We start from the raw sequence: 21,704 nt of genomic DNA, 5'->3' as shown, positions 1-21,704 counted from the left end.
CATATTTGCATAATAAGAGAAATCTAGAAAAAGTGCTTTGGAATCTCAGAAGGAGACATTAATAATCACTTGCTGGAGAAGTAATTCTTGGGCTGGGCCTAGAAAAACAGGTGTGATTTGGATAAAAAGAGATTGGAATGGCAGGTTTTCCAAATTGAGAGGATCAGTGGCAAAATCCCCAAAATAGGCAATGTAGGCTTATATGAAGAATGTAAGTGGTGCAGTCTGATTGAAGCTTTGTGTTACTGAAAGTACGTAATTGGAGATAAAGTTGAAAAGGGCTCTTGGGACCAGAGGAGGGACAGCTTTCAGGGTCAACTAAGAAGTTTTATAATTGAGGAGATTAAAAAAAAAAAAAACTTCTCTCTTCTGTTATATATTGTCTGACCAGTTGTAGAAAAATATTAAGGGGAAATTATACATTTATTGGGTCTAGTCTGTAGTATGATTGGCTTCACATTTTTTTATTTGCAGTGTGTCAAAGGACCTTGACACCTCTGACAGAAGAGAGGATGTGACCACGCAGGAGCCTAATCCAGAAACCAGCACAGACTGTGACGGTAGAAACTGTATTTTAGACATATCCCATATCTCAACTACTTACTTTTGAAAACAAAGTAAGATTGTTTTCAGCCTGTGGCTGTACGTTATCAAATGGCAGATTTGTGGTCACTTTTCTTCTAATGTCGTAACCCTGTTCACTGGTTAGCCAGCATTTACTTGAACGTCTCATGAACTCATGCTCTCATAGGGCCGTTTATTCCCTATTTTGAAAATACTGCTTGTTAGAAATTCTCTCTCATACTGAGCCAAGATCTGCAACTTTCATCCTAGGGCTTTTAAAATTATTTATTTATTTATTTATTTATTTATTTATTTATTTTATCTTCCACAAATGAGAACTTCCACAAAATCATGTGCTTCAGAAACGTGTACCACAGAGTGTAATCTCATCATAAGAGAGTTTTTTTCTCCCCTAGACTAACTATGATTAGGTCTTTTAACTCTCCTTGCTGGAAATTGCTTTCTAGACCTTTTATCCTCCTGATTCTCCCTTGTATATATTCCGAGTCTGGGTCTGGATCTTGATGTCCATTTAAAGCTAAATACTTGTTTGCGTGTTTGTTTCTTATTCATTTTTTATTTTTTATTTATTTATTTTTTGAGACGGAGTTTCACTCTTGTTACCCAGGCTGGAGTGCAATGGCACAATCTCGGCTCACCGCAACCTCCGCCTCCTGGGTTCAGGCAATTCTCCTGCCTCAACCTCCGGAGTAGCTGGGATTACAGGCACGCACCACCATGCCCAGCTAATGTTTTGTATTTTTAGTAGAGACGGGGTTTCACCATGTTGACCAGGATGGTCTCGATCTCTTGACCTCGTGATCCACCCACCTCGGCCTCCCGAAGTGCTGGGATTACAGGCTTGAGCCACCGCGCCCGGCTCTATTTTTTATTAAATATCTGGTGTAAATAAGCGGATAGCAGTGCAAGGCTTTGATAAACAACATCCCCCTTTTCCACCCTTGGTGTCCGCTTCTCAGAGGCACCTTCAGTCTGAAAATTGGTGTCCTGTTCTAGAATTTTTTCTGGTATTATTTCTTTTTACTTTCTTTTTCACTCTTCCTGGAACTTCTATTATTTGTATGTTAGACATCCATTAATTATCTTTTCTATTTTCATCTCTTGACTTTCTGCTTTTTAGGATATTTCCTTGATTTTATCTTTAACTCTTCTTTTTTTTTTTTATTTTTTAAAATTTTTTTATTTTTTATTTTTATTTATTTATTTATTTATTTTTTTCAAAGATGGGGTTTCACCCTGATGGCCAGGCTGGTCTTGAACTCCTGACCTCAGGTGATCCACCCACCTCGGCCTCCCAAAGTGTTAGGATTACAGGCGTGAGCCACCACGCCCGGCCTATCTTTAACTCTTCTAAGGAATGTTTTTATTTCTATCAAGGCAATTTCCGAGAGCTCTTTTTTGTTCTCGGGATATTTCCGTCATGCATTCTTGTCTGAGGGATGCTGGGCTTTTTCAGCAACGTCTGCACACATGTACAGGTCATGTGTGTAGTGTTCTCTGTGTGCTGTTTTGTTTCCTCGTTTTTTAATTGTTTATTTTGGACTCCATTTACTTTTAGAGATAGTCATGAAATAATTGATATGCTGGGCACTCTTATAAAGTGCTTTAAAATATTAACTCATTCAATCATCACAATACCCCTCTTTTAAGGTAGTTTCTGTTATCCTCATTTAACAGATAAGAAAGTAAGGTACAGGGTGTTAAATAATTACACACCATCATAGAATTAGATAGCCACAGAGCTAGCATCCGAACACAGCAGTCTTGAGGCTTTTTAGTTTATACAGGTAACAATGGCATTATACTGTCTCTCTGTCATTAAGTTTTGCAAGGACAGAGTTCGATAGAGTGTCAATAGAGGCCTCCTTTTTGGCTTACGTCGGTCCATTCATCACCACCTCTTGTTCAGCTAGTTACATATCTGTCTTCAGACCATGTTTCTGTTCATTATCCATGGGAACACAAAAAACTTGGCTCTGTGATTCCAAAAAGTTTGAGGTATGAGGCAGCAAGGAGGAATGGGTGGGACATTGACTCTAGAGTGCTGCAGATCTGTGATAGAAACCTGTCTCCTACTCCTGGCTGTGTGACTATGGCAAATAGTTAAACTTCTCTGGACTTGAGATTTTTCGTCTGTGAAATGAAGAGAATGATACCTGCCTTGCTGGGTATCAGGATTCAAGGTAAAGTGCCTAGTGTACTGTGGGCCTTTCATAAATGGTAGCTACTGTTATCTGCCAGTCTACTAGTCCTTTTAAAGAAGGAAATACATTGAGATGGATGGTTTGTTTTTATAAACTTTTTGCTAACTCTGTAATTGTTCCCTCCCTTTAGAGCTCACAAAGCAGCCATTTGGTAACAGGCTGTAGAATTTTGCTTTGAATTGACATTGGATCACCAGGAAAAAAACTGAAGTCCAGAGAAGTGTAACTATTTGCCATAGTTACATAGCCAGGAGTAGGAGGAGACAGGTTTCTATTACAGATCTGTAGTTTTTGGCAATCGCTTTCAAATTTTTTGAATAGAACAGTGTTTGTCTGTCCTCACTTTCATCAATTCTGTTATTCACTAGATGCCTCACGTGTCAGTGACAGGGCCTTTGAGATCTTGTTTGCAGATTTCCTTTGTACTCTGAGGTCTAATCTGTCTGGACAAGGAGTCTTGAGCTTGTTTCTGATCTCGAGATGCTCTGTTTCCTCTCCCCCTGAACCTATCTTGTCTTTCAGTTCCATCAGACCACTGTGGATTCTCTTTCCAATCTGATGCTCATTCTTCCTGGAGAGAAAACAGAAGTAAGACAGGAATTCAGGAATTCCACTTTGCCATCTCATACCTCACACTTCTCTCCATCACCAGTAGAAGTCCAAATTTCCCAGGCCATTCTCCTGCAGCTGCTCTTCCCACACTGCCGTATCCACTCCCTGTTCTGTCCCCACTTCCTCTTCTTCCTGTCTTGTAAACCATTCAACCGACTGCTCTGTCAGCAACGTCCCTGTAGCCTCATCCTCTTCTCTGATCATTTTCTTCCCCTTCTTTCTCTAATAGTTTTCTGAGAATACATACTGTTTCCCCTGCAGCCCACCTAAACTGTTTTTTCCTCCTGCATACTTTAGGCCTGAGAGGTGGTACAGACATCTATTGTCCTTGCTTCCTATTGCCTTTTTTTTTTTCTTCATCTTTTTTTTTTTCTCTCTCACTCTGTCGCCCAGACGGGGTTTTGCCAAGTTGGCCAGGCTGGTGTCGAACTGTTGACCTCAGGTGATCCTCCAGCCTCAGCCTCCCAAAGTGCTGGGATTACAGGCATGAGCCACTGCGCCCGGCCCTTTCCTTCATCTAAAGCCTCAGTTGCGGCTAGGCATGGTGGCTCATGCCTGTAATCCCAGCACTTTGGGAGGCCGAGGTGGGAGGATGATTTGAGATCAGGAGTTTGAGACCAGCCTGGCCAACGTGGTGAAACTTCATCTCTAATGAAAATATACCCAGGCATGGTGATACATGCTTGTAGTCCCAGCTACTCAGGAGGCTGAAGCAGGACAATCCCTTGAACCCAGGAAGCGGGGGTTGCAGTGAGCCAACATTGTACCACTGCGCTCCAGCCTGGAAGACAGAGCGAGAATCTGTCTCAAAAAATAAAATAAAACCTCAGCTGCTTTGAAATTCTATTTATTAGGTATGGTTTAATTTTTAAAATGGGAGTGGACTGGTAGGATTTAGATGTCCAAACGTCATATCAAGAGTTGCTTTCTCTCTCGCTTGCCTTCCCTCTCCTCTATTCTGTCACATCTCGTCGGTCAAGCCTTCATTTCTTTTATCTGCTTTCACTTTTCCTTTGTATTGATCTTACTTGAAAGCTGTCTTTTTTTATAAGGTGACAGAGATGGCCACCAGAATCATATTAAGCTTGTAAAAAGAGAGGTGCTTTTACCCAGTCAGTCCTAAGTATTTCCAGTTAATTTTCAGGGGGCTGCCTTGTGATGCCTACTGAGGGAGTGGGAAGGGGAGGTCTGAAAGGAAATGTCAGTGCTATGCTGTTACTATTAAAAGGAAGCCTGGATTCCAGGCACATCAAACCAATAGGTAGGGCTCTTGCCTGTCCAACACTTCACAGTAAGTATACTGTGTGATGGCACAGTGAGCTTTACACATGAAGTTAGTATAAACAAATCGTGGTTAACTGATAAACCTTTGTTCCAGCCAAAGACCTTGCTTACCCTGAGAAATATTATTTATTAAATATTATGAAATTAAATGAAAACAGTTATGGGCACGGTGGTTCACACCTGTAATCCTGGCACTTTAGGAGGCCAGGGCGGGAGGATCACTTGAACCCAGGAGTTTGAGACCAGCCTGGGCAACATTGCAAGACCCTGTCTCTACAAAAAATAATTAATCTTTTAAAAAGAAGAAGATGTGTTGTGTTGCTGGACACAGTGGCATAGGCCTGTAGTCTCAGGTACTTTTTTTTTTTTTTTTTTTTAAGTGACAGTGCCTCACTATGTTGCCCAGGCTGGTCTTGAACTCCTGGACTCAAGCCATCCTCCTGCCTTGGCCTCCCAAAGTGCTAGGATTACCATCATAAGCCATCACACCTAGCCAAGACTTTTTTTTTTTTTTTTTTTTTTTCAAAGCAAAATATTAACGACATAATTACTTTATAGCTAGACGGATAAGTTTACAGCAGCAACTTATTAACGTGATGGATCGCATCTGTAAATTAGTTGATACTATTCCTGCTGATAAACTGAAACTTTTGGATTGTGGAAACGAACTACTTCAGCTGCGGAACATAAGGTATCTCGATTTGCCTCCTTCTGGAATATATCGGATTGTATTTCTACCTCTCTAAGTAAAAAATGCACAGGGAAAAATGCCCAGGCTTTCTGGCCTGGAAATGGCATAAGGGTGATCACCATGCCACTGTGTTTTACATCTATTAACTTTGAAACCACTCCTTTAACATTTGTATAAGATTTGCTTTTGTGGCCCTAACTGGAGTAAACTACTTATATTTAATATATTGTTCTCTTTTGCCTCTTCAGAGGAGAACTTCTAATGGAAGTAGATTTGAATAAAAGTGATACCAGTCTTCTTGGCTCAGTTTGGAGATGCAGGCCTGATTCACTTGATGAGCCTGTGGAGGGTGATTCCTGCCCTACAGAGAATTCTATGAAGGAGTTAAATTTTCCACACCTTCCCTCAGATTCTGTTTCTCCTGGGGAATGTTTACTGACTACCACCCCAGGAAAGACAGGATTCTCAGCCACCAGGGAGAATCTTTTTGAAAGGCCTTTATTCAATACCCATTTACAGAAGTCCTTTGTAAGTAGCAACTGGGCTGAAACACCAAGACTAGAAAAAAGAAATGAAAGCCCTTATTTCCCAGGAAATGTTCTCACAAGCACTGCTGTGAAAGATTGGAATAAACATACTGCTTCAATAAATGACTTAGAAAGCCAGCCTTCCTGTGATATTGATAATTTTGACATAGATGACTTTGATGATGATGATGACTGGGAAAATATAATGCATAATTTAGCAGCCAGCAAATCTTCCACAGCTGCCTATCAACCCATCAAGGAAGGTCGGCCAATTAAGTCAGTATCAGAAAAACTTTCTTCAGCCAAGACAAACCGTCTTCCAGTGGCATCTACTGCTCAAAATAAAAACTTCTCAGAGTCAATGCAGAATTACACTGGTAAGTTTAAAATAAATTGAATGCTTATAAGAAAACAAAACTGTCCCAAAATAGGAATTATATAAGAAAAACCATAGCAAATCATCATTGCCTGAAAACTGCATTGTTGCTATGCAAATTTCTATGGATGATATGAATTACAAATCACAATTTTAAAAGCAAGTTGCTCTTTTGTCTCTACAGCAGCTGTAGTTTTACAAAATGTGTAATTATAACCTATTGTAGTAAGGCTCTAAAGTCATTACAAATGTGCTTTGCCTTTGAATTAACGCTTTTTAGTTTCTAAAACAATAAATTCATGAGGGCTGAGTTTTTAATGATTTGGGGATGGGCAAAAGCAAAAATGAATGTACATGCTAAAAATGTATTTTAGAATTCTGTATTGATGAGACTCAATTAATTTACAAAGTAGAGAAGCATGTTTTATGTCTTAAATGTTAAAATATAGGGCAGTCTCAAAAGGATATGAAGTCAGAAGTGCCTTAAATCAGTCATACCGCTACTTTGGGCGTAAGTGCTCACTCCATGCCATGTGCTATGCTGGGTGCTGGTCATTAAAGATGAAGAACAAATGCTAAGTAGTTCCTGCCTTCCTGGAGCTCACAGCTTAGTGAGAGAGAAGTTTCGAAAGGAATGAAATGAGCCACTGTTAAGGCTCCAGAAAAAAAGCCAAAAATAATTTTAAAGCCTTACATCAACCCTGTAAAGTTATCAAAAGTATTTTTTAACTGAAGTAAGTTTACAAAGTACAGCCCTCCCTATTTTTGCTATTGATGACTTAATACCACGGAGGTTGTTCTTACAGTTGACGCTGCTGACCTTTAAAACAACCATTCATGGATTTATTTTTGTATCATGTTAGAATGTGTCATACTGGATGTTTGCAATTATCTTGAGACAGTTGAGTGTTGGGGATAGCGTAACTGCCAGAGCTGAATGAGTACCTCTTGTTCTCTGTGCTGAACCAGAGTTGCGACAGCCTGGCTACAGAGCAGGGGTGCGTGTGAGAAATGTTATGGAAGAAGAACCTGAGGAAGCTCAGATGACTTCAAGGTTTCAGACACTGATGACTGGGAAAACTGTGACCCCATTGACACAAACAGGGAGTCAGGAGGCAGAGTCAGATCTGCAGAAAAGCTGAGAAGGGCTAATTTTTTTTTTTTTTTTTGAGACGGAGTTTCGCTCTTGTTACCCAGGCTGGAGTGCAATGGCGCGATCTCGGCTCACCGCAACCTCCGCCTCCTGGGTTCAGGCAATTCTCCTGCCTCAGCCTCCTGAGTAGCTGGGATTACAGGCACGCACCACCATGCCCAGCTAATTTTTTGTATTTTTAGTAGAGACGGGGTTTCACCATGTTGACCAGGATGGTCTCGATCTCTTGACCTCGTGATCCACCCGCCTCGGCCTCCCAAAGTGCTGGGATTACAGGCTTGAGCCACCGCGCCCAGCCAAGGTCATGTTTAAGATCACAGGACTAGGAAAACTCCAGAAAAGAATGTCTACAGAGCCAGTCCCAAATATCTGAAAGACTCCCTATTTATGGGGCAGATGGAGGAAGTGGAGCCAGGAAAGGCAATTTAAAATGAGTAGAAAACCATGATTGTCTTGGTGGTCATGGTTGAAGGAAGGAAGAAGAGGAAGGAATAAAAGTCAGGGTAGGTGTTGTAGAAAAAGTCAAGGAAATACTTGATTTGGGCCCTTGGCAAGTCCTTGGTGGCTTTGAGATTTGGAGGGATGGAAAGCTGGTAAACAGTGAAGAGCGTGCTGCAGGGAAACGTGCCAGTGATTTGGCAGGCAAGGGAAATGCTAAAGCTGCACTTTCACTGTATTCATGCACTGATTTCTCTTAACGTTGATTATTTTCTTAGGCAAGTCAACACAAAATTTAGCATCCAGAAATCTGAAACATGAGCGTTTCCAAAGTCTTAGTTTTCCTCATACAAAGGAAATGATGAAGATTTTTCATAAAAAATTTGGCCTGCATAATTTTAGAACTAATCAGCTAGAGGCGATCAATGCTGCTCTGCTTGGTGAAGACTGTTTTATCCTGATGCCGACTGGTATGTATTTTTAGAAGTGAACTGGCAGGGATCCATTGGCAGATGTTAAGTGAAAGCTCTTCAATAGAAATAAAAAGGCCACCTACACAGTGTTTCTGTCATTTAGGGACCTCTTAAACCTCCATACCGTAGTAAAAAATTATATTGCTTTATATCCTCTGTTCTGGTTGTTGACATGATGAAGTTTACAGCCCTGTAAGATTTTCAACTTGAAGCTCATTGTGTTGAACTGATCTAGAATCTTTCTTTGGGAATTTTTGTTTTGCAATTTTGGAAACCAAATAGAAAATCACTGTCAGAGACCGTGACCATTTCTGGCAGTTTATTTGATACATCTGGTGTTGTGTAGTGGTTAAATCATATATGCATATATGCGTAGTGGTCCATCAACTGTGGACCAAAGGCCTGGACTTAACAGCTCTGCTGCTCGTGGCAGTGTGGCCACGTGCAAGGCGCTTCACTCCCTTGAGCCAGTTTCTCACACGTGCAATGGTGATAACAATGAAGTGAAGTACCTGCTTCACAGAGTGGCATGGGGGGTAAATGAAAATCACTTAGCACAATATTGTGTTGGCCCCACTTTAAAGAGTCTAGGACTTTCATTGTGCTGTTAAAGCTTATGACATCTGCTCAATGATTTATGGTCATTCACATGAGAATATTAAATAGAGTAGAAAGCATGGAGAATTTGCAGTTTCAGTACCTACGTGTAGTCCTCCCTCTGCCTTTTACTTGACTTGTGACCTTTAGCAAGTTGGTTAGTGCTGTCATTATTGTATGATGTTGACTGGGCATCTGAACTATCTCAAACAGATTTTAAAATTTAGATAATCTGGCTGGGTGCAGTGGCACCCCTGTAATTCCAACACTTTGGGAGACCGAGGTGGGCAGATCATGAGGTGAGGAGATCCAGGCCATCGTGGCCGACATAGTGAAACCCTATCTCTACTAAAAATACAAAACTTAGCTGAGTATGGCAGCACGTGCCTGTAATCCCAGCTACTCGGGAGGCTGAGGCAGGAGAATCACTTGAACCTGGGAGGTGGAGGTGGTAGTGATCCAAGATCGCACCACTGCACTCCAGAGTGAGAGACTCTGTCTCAAAAAAAAAAAAAAAAAAATATTTTGAGATAACCTTGGCTTAATAATCAGCATTACAAATTTTATTAATTTATTAATCACTCTGTGCCTTCCTTTTAACCCTGTTTGAGTGTTCCAGAACTCTAACACTAGAGAAGCCCTTGGCAATGATGTAATCCATTGATTTATTTTCAGGGCTTTCCATTGCCCTTTAGGGTTTCAAGGGGCATTTTTAAGATCCTTTGACCCCAGTTTCAACCACTTGAGAGATATATATCTATATATAGTAGATTGCGTTATATATAATGTGTCTATTATATATAATTATAATATAGATTGTGTGTGTGTGTGTGTGTGTGTGTGTAAAGATTTCAAATTTTTTCTTTTATTTTTATTTCGTACTATTTTTGAGGTAGGGTCCCTTGCTCTGTCACCCAGGCTGGAATGCAGTGGTGCTACTACAGCTCATTGCAGCCTCCGCCAGGCCCAAACAATCCCCCCACCTTAGCCTCCTAAGAACCTGGGACTACAGGCGTGTGCCACCACACCTGCTAATTTCTAAATTTGTTGTAGAGAGGGGATCTCACTATGTTGCCCAGGTTGGTCTCAAACTCCCTGGGCTCAAGCATTCCACCTGCCTCAGCCTCCCAAAGCAATGGGACTTATAAATAATAAAAATAAATAAGCTTTATATAGAAATTAATTATTTTAATCCTAGTGTCATTTTTAGAGATTCTTCTACTAGAAATGAAAAGTTTACTGTATTCCATTGCATTTGAAGTTTCCTGCCCTAATTCTTGTCTTTGCTATTGTATATGTCTATATAAGATGTCCTAGGCCACAAGCAGTGGCTCATGCCTGTAATCCCAGCACTTTGGGAGGCTGAGGCAGGCAGATCACTTGAGGTCAGGCGTTCAAGACCAGCCTGGCCAGCATTGTAAAACCCCATCTCTACTAAAAATACAAAAATTAGCAGGATGTGGTGGTGTGCACCTGTAGTCACAGCCACTGGGGAGGCTGAGGCAGGAGAATCACTTGAACCTGGGAGGTGGAAGTTGTAGTGAGCTCCAATTGCACCACTGCAGTCCAACCTGGGCAACAGAATGAGACTCTGTCTCAAAAAAAAAAAAATTTTTTTTTAAGGTCATTTTTACACATTATTTAAATTGCCTAAATATAATAGTTTGAGTCATTTGAGTATGGCAAATTGTTGGCACTGTGGCCAATATGCCTTGGTGTCCTATTAATTATGTGATTTCTTTTGAAACTTTTACATTCATGCTCTCAAGATAGAACCTGACAGATATAATGTCATTGTTTCTCTTTCAGGAGGTGGTAAGAGTTTGTGTTACCAGCTCCCCGCCTGTGTTTCTCCTGGGGTCACGATTGTCATTTCTCCCTTGAGATCACTAATAGTAGATCAAGTCCAAAAGCTGACTTCCTTGGATGTAAGTTATAAAAATACTAATAAAAACATGCCTTAGAAACAAATTTCAGTCCTCTGGATAACTTTTTATTATATAGTTCACGATTTGTAAAAATAAAGCACAACAGTTAAATTAAGTTGTGCAGTTAAACAGAAGTCTTTGAAAATTCCATATAGGTAACCTGTAGTTCAGTTGGATTTTATTCTACGAGAATGTATTTTAGTAAGAACTTTTAACCAACGCTATTTTTTTGCTGATGTAAATTTTTTTAACTAATAGAAAAGCGTTTCTTTTTTCAGTACTGCCAGATCAGCATAGTTCCCTTTCCCTTGTATCTTAAAATGCATACACATGTGCATGTCTTTTTTCCTCATGGCTGAGTTTAAGGAAGTAAATGAATGCATTCTACCTAACTGTTCACATTGTCGGTGGGGGTGGTGGCTCATGCGTGTAATCCCGGTGACTTGGAATGCTAAGGTGGAAGGATTGCTTGAGGCCAAGAATTCAAGACCAGCCTGGGCAACACAGCAAGACTTTCTTTACAGAAAAATAAAATGCGCTGGACACTATAGTGAACACCTGTGGTCCCAGCTACTTAGGAAGCTGAGGGAGGAGGGTCACTTGAGCCCAGGAGTTTGAGGCTGCAGCGAGTCATGGTCATGCCACTACAATCTAACCTTGGTGTGAAAGTGAGACCCTGACTCAGTCAGTCTTCACACTGTGATTAAACAGAACTGTTTTAAGAGCTACAAGTCACCACCCCTCAGTAAGACCACTAGTTTGGTTTTCTTCCGAAGAATGTCTTAGTGCAGCGATGGTGGCCATTGTTCAACCATTTGTGATACGATGGCCCCTTCATTGTCATTATTCATTAAAACCCTGAAATACATTTATCTAAAAAAAAAAAACCCATGCATTAGGACTGGAATATCTTGTATGCTAAATTCATGTTTATCTTATTTACGAATATGAAAAATAAAGCAAGAAAAGGAAATAAACAATGAGAAGACCATTTTGTATTATGCTTTTTTTTTTTTTAATTCAGACAGAGCCTTATTCTGTTGCCAAGGCTGGAGTGCAGTGGTGCAATCTCGGCTTACTGCAACCTCTGCCTCCCAGGCTCAAGCAATTCACCTGTCTTAGCCTTGCGAGTAGCTGGGATTATAGGCACCCACCACCACGCCAGTCTACTTTTTGTATTTTCAGTAGAAATGGGATTCCTCCATGTTGGGCAAGCTAGTCTCAAGCTCCTGACCTGAAATGATCCACCTGCCTCAGCCTCCCAAAGTGCTGACATAACAGTTATGAGCCACCATGCCCGTCTTGAGTTATGCTTAATAAGGGTTTTTAAGGCCAGGCATGGTGGCTCATACCTGTAATCTCAGCACTTTGGGAGGCCAAGGTGGGTGGATCACAAGGTCAAGAGATCAAGACCATCCTGGCCAACATGGTGAAACCCCGTCTCTACTAAAAATACAGAAATTGGCTGGGCATGGTGGTACGCACCTGTAGTCCCAGCTACCCCGGAGGCTGAGGCAGGAGAATCGCTTGAACCCGGGAGGCAGAGGTGAGCCGAGATCATGGCACTGCACTCCAGCATGGCGAAAAAGTGAGACTCTGTCAATCAATCAATCAATCAATCAATAAAGGTTTTTAAAAATATATGTACTTATATACTTTTTAATAGAGAGATGATTTCCTTTGATAGGCTTGATATGTGACTAATAAAATATTTATAAAACCTAAGAACAAATGTAGTCTCGTTGGGTTAATGTATAAAATTGAAATTGTTTACTACTTTTATGCCTAGATTCCAGCTACATATCTGACAGGTGATAAGACTGACTCAGAAGCTACAAATATTTACCTTCAGTTATCAAAAAAAGACCCAATCATAAAACTTCTGTATGTCACTCCAGAGAAGGTTTGTATTTATATCATTATTTTAAAATACGTTAAAGACCAATAGGATACATATATTTTTAAACTTTTAACAAATTTTTTGTGTATAGTGCGAAGGATTTTTATATAACTTTCAGCCAGAAACCCCAAATGTTAAGTAACATTTTACTATAATTGCTTTGTTATTCTTTCTCTACATATATTTTCCTGAAACATTTTATTGTAAGTTGCAGACGTGATATCCTTTTAAACCCTAAGTAATTCACATGAGTTTCCTAAAAACAAAGCATTCTCTTATATAACCTGAGTAGAATGATCAGAATTAGGAAACTTACACTGATGCAATACCATTTCTTAATCTGTAAACTTTATTCTGGTTTCACAAGTTGTCCCAATAATGTCCTTTACAGCAAAAGAAAATCCCGGGTCATGCATCGCATTCAGTGTCTTCTCTGATCTTGTAAACCGTTTCTCTCTCTTCGGGCTGTCGGGATTTTGACATTTTTGAAGGCTAGTCTTTGACTACAAGTCCTCACTTTGAGTATATCTTGTTTCCTCCTGCTTAGATTCTTTTCCTCCTTGAATATCACAGAAACAGTAATATGTTCTCATGCTCGCTGTCAGGAAGCATGTGATGTTGATTGTCCCATTCCTGAAGATTTTAGTTAACTGATCGCTTGGTTATGGTAGTGTCTCATAGACTTCTCCACTGTAAAGTTACTCTTTCTTTTTGGGCTTTGGAATCAGTAGATATACTGTTGTGAAATGCTTTGAGACTATGTAAATACCCTGTTAGCCATCAGACTTTTACCCACAAGTTTTAGTATCCATTAATGATTCTTCCTCAAATCAATTATTACTATAATAGATATAAAATTATTTTTAAAATGTAGTTGGCATTTTGCCATGAGGAAGAGTTTTCCCATTGATTTCACTTTTTTTTTTTTTTTTTTGAGGTAGAGTCTCTGTCACCCAGGCTGGAGTACAGTGGCACAATTCAGCTCACCACAACCTCCACCTCCTGGGTTCAAGTGATTTTCCTGCCTCAGCCTCCCAAGTAGCTAGGACTACAGGAATGTGCTGGGACACCTGGCTAATTTTTATATTTTTAGTAGAGATGGAGTTTTGCCACATTGGCCAGGCTGGTCTGGAACTCCTGACCTTAAGTGATCCACCCGCCTCCCAAAGTGCTGGGATTAGAAGTGTGAGCTACTGCGCGCAGCCCACATATTTATTAATACCAGCATGAACTCATGACTTCTTAGTTTATTCAATAGGTTACAATCATTATCACATATTGTGATGTTCTAATTGTCCGAGATGTGACCAGTGGGAGATCTCTATCAAGCTGGCTTCTCTGTCCTTTTGACATGTCCCTGTCAAGATGTGAGTGCTAGACGTGCTCGTTGCTACTGAGATATCATTGCTTCTGGTCCCTGTTATGAAGACAGCTATGAGATACATAATTTTTCCCCCAGCCAACATGCATCCATATAACCCAGATATGTAGCCCTGTTGCCAATGTAAATGTGTGGTGGCCTTCAGACGTATTGAAGCAGACAAACGTTTTAGAACCACTAACCTGCTGAATAAGCTATTCGCTGAATGTTGGTGAACATTCTAAAATGTGGTTTACTGTTTTCTGTTACTTCTGCTGTTCTCTTCATAGATTGAAATAAGAACTAATTTTATATGGAGGTTTTAATACAGCTTAAGTTGTAATGGAATTTGAAGACAACAGAATCATTAAGGTGATGTGTTTCAGTGTTTTTAAATGTCTAATATATTTCTGGTCTAGATCTGTGCAAGTAACAGACTCATCTCTACTCTGGAGAATCTCTATGAGAGGAAGCTCTTGGCACGTTTTGTTATTGATGAAGCACATTGTGTCAGTCAGGTAAATATGGTTTTCTATATCCAGAAATATCAGTAAATACATACTACCAACAGTATATGTACATTCAGTACTGAAGAAAAACCTACATCGAGTGAACTAGTCTGCTATTTTACTGAAGAATAAGGTGGTTCTTAATATATTGAGCATGATTGGCTATTTATAGAAGGAAGCTCCAAATAGTCTGAAAAGCAGTATTTTTTTTTTCCAACTAGTGGGGACATGATTTTCGTCAAGATTACAAAAGAATGAATATGCTTCGCCAGAAGTTTCCTTCTGTTCCAGTGATGGCTCTTACGGCCACAGCTAATCCCAGGGTACAGAAGGACATCCTCACTCAGCTGAAGATCCTCAGACCTCAGGTGTAAGTTGTTGCAAGTCGTGTATTTGAGAACCCTGGGGCAGTGATTGCCAGAGGATCACCTGTGATGCTTTAATGCCACCACTCCACCCCACTCCAGTGCCCAAGTTATACCCAAAGGCAGCTCAATCAGAACGTTTGGGGCTGGAAGCCAGTATGTTTTTTAAAAATCCCCAAGTGATTCCAATGTGCAGCAGAGTTTGGGAACTAGAGTCCTGAGGCTTTTCTTCACTTACTGAAATTAAAATTCTATTTCAGTACCTACTTTGGAAGTAGGAATAAGTTGCATGCCATACCTTTCAACTCTGGTATAGTCCCAGTGATAAATTAATTTTTACTTCTCTAACGTTGGCTTCCACATATCCCAGAGTATACTTCATGAAGTGAAAGATGACCCTGCCTTGTCATTTCCCCCGTAAGGTCCCAGTTGTATCCAGGCTGTTGAAAATAGTCCAGATACTATGTTGAATAGCTTTTTTACTTTGTTTTCATCTCAACAACAAAATGCTTCTTGTTGCCACCAAGTCCATAAGTCTTCAGTAACAAAAACTACTATAAAAGAAATCCCCACGTATGAATCTAGGCCGTATTGGATTATTTCATACTTCTACCTGAGTTTGTACAGATATGGATTCTTTGGTAGGTTTATTCACTCAGCAAATATTTATTTAACAACTGTTGTGTGCCAAAGTTAAAGTATTTTTTTTCTTCTAATTTATTCGTGTGCACTTTCGTTTGAAATGTAAACATTAATGTGGTATGCCTCAGGGAATAATGACTAAACCAGATACTGGGGCGAATTTTTAAAGCACACCTTTTGTTCATTTGAAAATAAAGAGAAGCTGGCTGTATAAATAGTATAAGCAGTAAAAACAACAACAGTACCTCGTAGAGGGCTATGGGAACTGAAGGTTTCCTGTGAAGGATATGAACGGGTCATGAGATAGAGATAGCTACAAAGGCCTTTGCAGGTTAAACTGGCAGCTTCTAAATTATCTGATCTAAATCAAGGAATTCAAGCACTTTGGGTTTCTTCCAGCCTTTAAGTTGTTTGGTTCTGGCCTAGAATATGTTGTTGCTAGTAGCACCGTTATACAGCACTAACGATCATGCTCAAATGCAAGAATTTTAGAGTCCTCAGAATTGTGTGTGTGTGATCACAAAATTTGGAATGGAATATTTTAATTTAATCTCACTTGCAGAGGAGTGTTTCTATAAAGTTTGGGGAAAAATATTTTGCTTCTCTAATTGATGTGCATTTTAATGCTATATTTAAGATGCCATATTAGGCCGGATGCAGTGGCTCATACCTGTAATCCCAGCACTTTGGGAGGCCGAGGCGGGTGGATCACCCAACGTGAGGAGTTCGAGACCAGCCTGGCCAACATAGTGAAACCCTGTCTCTACAAAAATACAAAAATTAGCTGGGCCTGGTGGCATGCACCTGTAATCCCAGCTACTCAGGAGGCTGAGGCGGGAGAGTTGCTTGAACCCAGGGGGCAGAGATTGCAGCGAGCCAGGATCACACAACTGCACTCCAGCCTGGGTGACAGAATGAGACTCTGTCTCAAAAAATAAAAAATAAGAAAACATGTCATGTTATACTTTAGGTTCTAATAAATAACCTAGTTGCTAGAACTTTGCTTCCATAAATACTACATTGATCTGTACTTTTTTTTTCTTTTTCTTTTCCTTTTTTTTTTTTTTTTTTTTTTTTCTGAGACAGGTCTTGCCGTGTTGCCATGTTGCCCAGGCTGATCTCAAACTCCTGGGCTTAAGCAATCCTTCCATTTCGGCTTCCCAAAGTGCTGGGATTTTTCTGTCCACTTACGCCAGATGCAATCTACTATTCTTTTAGATCAATTACATTAATGGCAAGTGCCTAAAATTAAATAATAAAAAAAATTCTTTAACTTTTGAATAACTTTTTGTAAGTATAGGATTTGTGATTTATGTTTGAGCAAACAGTGCACATATTTATTTATTTGTTTAGGGGTAGGCACCCTGAATCTCTTTTCTTATTACTATGGGGAAGACATCTGCCTGGGAAAGCAAGGGTGTGGATTTCCAGACTCCAGCACTTGGTACAGAATTGGTACTCAGTAATAATGAATAAATGAAAAACATAGAGGAATTGGAGTAAATGTGAAAATTTAGACATGTCTGTTGACTTCTTCATGTGTTTGGCACTTCTCTGCATTTGGAAGTAGAAAATTTTAAGGAACACTTTCTGGGACTCTGTTTCCTGATCTTTTCTGCAAGTTAGGCCCCTGGTTTGGATTAAATTTGCTCACCTGCTGCTATGTCACGGCCCTGGTGAAGTCAGGTATTCCTGAGCTTACAGCCACAGCCCCGTGCTGCTCTCCTCCTGCCAGTCTGTGATAATAGTCTTCCTCTTTGGGAAATACAAGACACATCAAACAAGATTTGATTCTATTTCCTTAGGACCTTAAAATATGAACTGGTAGAGAGCAAAGAGACAGGCATATAGAGTTAGCTATAATACAACAATAATAAAAGCTAACACTTACACATCCAGCCTATGCAATGTGCCAGGCACTGTTGGCATTTTTATGTGTGTTAACCCCCTTGTGCACCCAAAAGTCTTACAAGGTAGGTCTTATTTTCCTCATTCTGCAGATGAGGAAATTGAGGCACAAAGAGATTACATAACTTTATATGCCTAGCAAGGGTTGAAGTGAGGACTTAAAACCCCAGATACCTGATTTTAGAATCCTTTAAATACTAGGTCAGATTGCAGAAAGAAGAAAGCAGTGATTCGAGATGTAAATTACAACTGCAGGAACTGAAGAAGTTGGGATTAGCTGGAATCCCCAGTAACAGCTGTTAACGAGGAAGGGGTCAGATCAAGTTTTATAAAGGAACTGGGCATTATAGGAGGAGTAGTTTGTTTAAAAGCTTAAACTGAGCCGGGTGCGGTGGCTCAAGCCTGTAATCCCAGCACTCTGGGAGGCCGAGGCGGGTGGATCACGAGGTCAAGAGATCGAGACCATCCTGGTCAACATGGTGAAACCCCATCTCTACTAAAAATACAAAACATTAGCTGGGCATGGTGGCGCGTGCCTGTAATCCCAGCTACTCAGGAGGTTGAGGCAGGAGAATTGCCTGACCCAGGAGGCGGAGGTTGCGGTGAGCCGAGATCGCGCCATTGCACTCCAGCCTGGGTAACAAGTGAAACTCCGTCTCAAAAAAAAAAAAAAAAAAAAAAGCTTACACTGAGGCTGGGCCCAGTGGCTTACACCTGCAATCCCAGCACTTTGGGAGGCCAAGGCGGGTGGATCACCTGAGGTCAGGTGTTCGAGAACAACCTGGCCAACATGGTGAAAACGCATCCCTACTAAAAATACAAAAATTAGATGGACATGGTGGCAGGTGCCTGAAATACCAGCTACTTGGGAGGCTGAGGCAGGAGAATCAGTTGTACCTGGGAGGCAGAGGTTGCAGTGATTCAAGATCACACCACTGCACTCCGGCCTGGATGACAGAGTGATACTCAGCCACAAAAAAAACCCCAAAAGGTTTAAATAGCTGTATTGAGATACAGTTTCCATACCATAAAATTCACCTGTTTAAAGTTGACACTTCAATGGCTTTTGTTTGTTTGTTTATAGCGTTGTGCAGCCATCCCCATTGTCTAACTTTAGAACATTTTTGTCATCCTTGAAAGGGACAGCATACCCATTCCTAGGCAGCCCCTCATCTACTCTCTGTCTCCGTAGATTGGCACCTATTCTGGACATCTCATATAAATGGGATCACATAACATGTGGCCTTTACTGAGCATGCCTTTAAGGTTCCCCCATGTTGTGGCCTGTTTCAGCACTTCATTCCTTTCTATTTTCAAATATTCTATTTTATGGAACCTGCTCTCTATTCATTGTCTGATGGATGTTCGATCTGTTTCCATTTTTTTTTTTTTTTTTTTTTTTTTTTTTGAGTAATGGTGCTGTGAACACTTGTGTAGAAGTTGTCTTGTGGACATCAGTTTTATTTCTCTTGGGTTGCTGGGTGTGTGGTAACTGCATGATTAACCTTTTTAAGAACTGCTAAACTATTTTTTTTTTTTTTTTGGAGTTGGAGTTTTGCTCTGTCACCCAGGCTGGAGTGCAGTGGTGCTATCTTAGCTCACTGCAAACTCCACCTCCCAGGTTCTAGCAATTCTCCTGCCTCAGGCTCCTGAGTAGCTGGGAATACAGGCGCATACTACCACACCCAGCTGATTTTTGTATTTTCAGTAGAGATGGGGTTTTGCCACATTGGCCAGGCTGGCCTCGAACTCCTGACCTTAGGTGATTGACCTGCCTCGGCCTCCCAAAGTACTGGGATTACAGGCATGAACCCCCATGCCCAGCCACCTCCATCATTTTATATTACCTTCAGCAGTGTAGGGGTGGCAGTTTTTGCACATGCTCAACACTTGTTACTGTCTTTTTTATTACAGCTATATGAAGTGGTAGGTGAATGGCATTTTAACAGTCAAAGAGTGAAAATTCAGGGCTGAAGTTTCTGTCATAGAAGTACAGATCAGGCCAGGCATGGTGGCTCTCACCTGTAATTCCAGCGCTTTGGGAAGTCAAGGCAGGTGGATCACCCGGGGTCAGGAGTTGGAGACCAGCGTGGCCAACATGGTGAAAGCCCATCTCTACTAAAAATACAAAAATTAGCTGAGTATGGTGGCATGCACCTATAGTCCCAGCTACTCGGGAGGCTGAGACGAGAATTGCTTGAACCTGGTAGGCAGAGATTACAGTGAGCCGAGATTGTGCCACTGCACTCCAGCCTGAGTGACAGAGTGAGACTCTGTCTCAAAGAAAAAAAAGTGCATATTAGGAACAAGGAATGGTGACTAATCCATTGGGTAAGTGGAAAAACAGAGAAGGGATGAACCTGACAAAGTGGCTTGAGGCCAGATCATGGAGGGTCTTACATATAATCATGGTAAAATGTTTGGACTGTATTCTTTTGGCACTTTAACCTGGGAAGTGGCTTGATCTGATCCGTGTAGGTGAGTGATATGACTAGCAGGAGAATAGAGGAGAGGATGAGTGGGAGAACAGAAAGTCAGAGGTAGAGCAGCCCTTCCGGAGCCCATGGCAGTCATGCAGGAGAGATGATGCTGGTGGTAACAGCAGAAGGGGAAGGAAGAAACGGAGTTGAGAGAGAGGGCAGGGCTAGCAACTAAATGGAATGAGAAAAGTGGACAGAGTTGAAGTTTATACTGGTTCCTGTGGCAGGTGACTAGTACCATTGACCACACCTGGAAATGGAGGAAGGAAGATGAGTAATACATTTGATTTTAGATGCATGGTGTCTGGGGTGTTTCAGGGATGAGTGGATGACCAAGATAGCCATCTTCATACCTTCTTCCGGTCACATGTACCTCCTGAAAGAATCCTGGAAAACTGTGTACATCCTGTATAGTTTTAACCTGACACCTAAAATTTTTAAATTTGAAAGTTTTTTCAACGTACATTTAAATAAATAGAATGCAATTATAAATATCAACTTTTTTTTTTTGAACATGGTTTTCAAGGGTAGTCCGTTGTCAGTACTTCATTCATATTTATGGGTGAATAATATTTCATTGTATGAGTATTTCCCCTTTTTTTTTTTTTTTGAGACAGAGTCTCGTTTTGTCGCCTGGCGCCAGGCTGGAGTGCAGTGGCGTGATCTTGGCTTAGGGCAACCTCCGCCTCCCAGGTTCAAGCAGTTCTTCTGCCTCAGCCTCCCGAGTAGCTGGGACTACAGGCACGCGCCACCACGCCCAGCTAATTATTTTGTACTTTAGTAGAGACGGGGTTTCGCCATATTGGCCAGGATGGTCTCAATCGCTCGTGATCCACCCGCCTCGGCGTCCCAAAGTGCTGGGATTACAGGCGTGAGCCACTGTGTCTGGCTGAGTATTTCACATTTTATTTACCCATCTATTGACGGGAACTGTCTGTAGCTAGATATTTGGTAATTCCAAACATCTTATTTTCCAACAGGCAGAGTAAGATTTGTTACATGTAATAAACTCTACGGGTCTATTAACTTTTTCATTATAACAAATTGTGTAAATATTGCTTTTAGTTACCCACAGTCTTTTTGCAGTAGAGATAGTTGTCTTGATTTTAATTGGATTCATGATCTACAATTTTAAGTTCTAATCTCATGTCATTTTACTATTTTTAGTAAAAGTAATTTGTTTGACTAAATTAGTAAACAGTTCTGAGCTTTTTCAATTGTGTCTACAAATTTTAAAAAATTCAGATTATGTGCCAGATGTTTTTAATAACAGCTTTGTTGTAATATAATCCACATACCATACAATTCCCATATTTTAAAAGTACAATTCAAAGTTTTTAGTATATTCAGAGTGGCACAACCATTGCCAGAGTATTATAACATTTCCTCACCCTCGAAAACACCCATACCCATTACAGTTCAATCTTCTTTTCACCTCACCAGCCCGCCTGCCAGCCCTAGGCAACCGCTGATTACTCTCTATATATAGATTTGCCTACTCTGGGTATCTCATAGAAATAGAATCATCCAATATGTGATATTTTGTGACTGTCTACTTTTTTTTTGCTGTTTTTTTTTTGTTTTTTTGTTTTTTTTGGGGCGGGGTTTTCCTTCGTTTACCCAGGCTGGGGTGAAAAGGCGCGATCTCGGCTCACCACAACCTCCGCCTCCT

At 40.7% G+C, this 21,704-nt stretch overlaps 1 protein-coding gene across 7 annotated transcripts in view; it reads left to right on the top strand.

Annotated features, from left to right (window-relative positions):
• Nucleotides 1–21,704, top strand: part of BLM (BLM RecQ like helicase) — a 96,590-nt gene that overhangs the window by 35,325 nt on the left and 39,561 nt on the right. For 5 of the 7 annotated variants that reach the window (XM_032262430.1, XM_032262434.1, XM_032262429.1 and 2 more), the window contains 8 exons: nucleotides 475–560; nucleotides 5,244–5,376; nucleotides 5,625–6,280; nucleotides 8,149–8,340; nucleotides 10,750–10,868; nucleotides 12,658–12,771; nucleotides 14,548–14,646; nucleotides 14,859–15,007. In XM_032262430.1, coding sequence (XP_032118321.1) covers nucleotides 475–560; nucleotides 5,244–5,376; nucleotides 5,625–6,280; nucleotides 8,149–8,340; nucleotides 10,750–10,868; nucleotides 12,658–12,771; nucleotides 14,548–14,646; nucleotides 14,859–15,007 — 1,548 coding nt within the window. The remainder of the gene's footprint in view (nucleotides 1–474; nucleotides 561–5,243; nucleotides 5,377–5,624; nucleotides 6,281–8,148; nucleotides 8,341–10,749; nucleotides 10,869–12,657; nucleotides 12,772–14,547; nucleotides 14,647–14,858; nucleotides 15,008–21,704) is intronic. The other 2 variants (XM_032262436.1, XM_032262435.1) reach the window with 2 other exon arrangements.

This window comes from Sapajus apella, unplaced genomic scaffold (assembly GCF_009761245.1).
Source record: "Sapajus apella isolate SASKATOON/1434 unplaced genomic scaffold, GSC_monkey_1.0 scaffold129, whole genome shotgun sequence".
In the NCBI taxonomy this organism is placed as follows: Eukaryota; Metazoa; Chordata; class Mammalia; order Primates; family Cebidae; genus Sapajus; species Sapajus apella.
The sequence above is the reverse complement of the archived record's forward strand: the minus strand, read 5'-3'. Positions and strand labels throughout refer to the sequence as shown.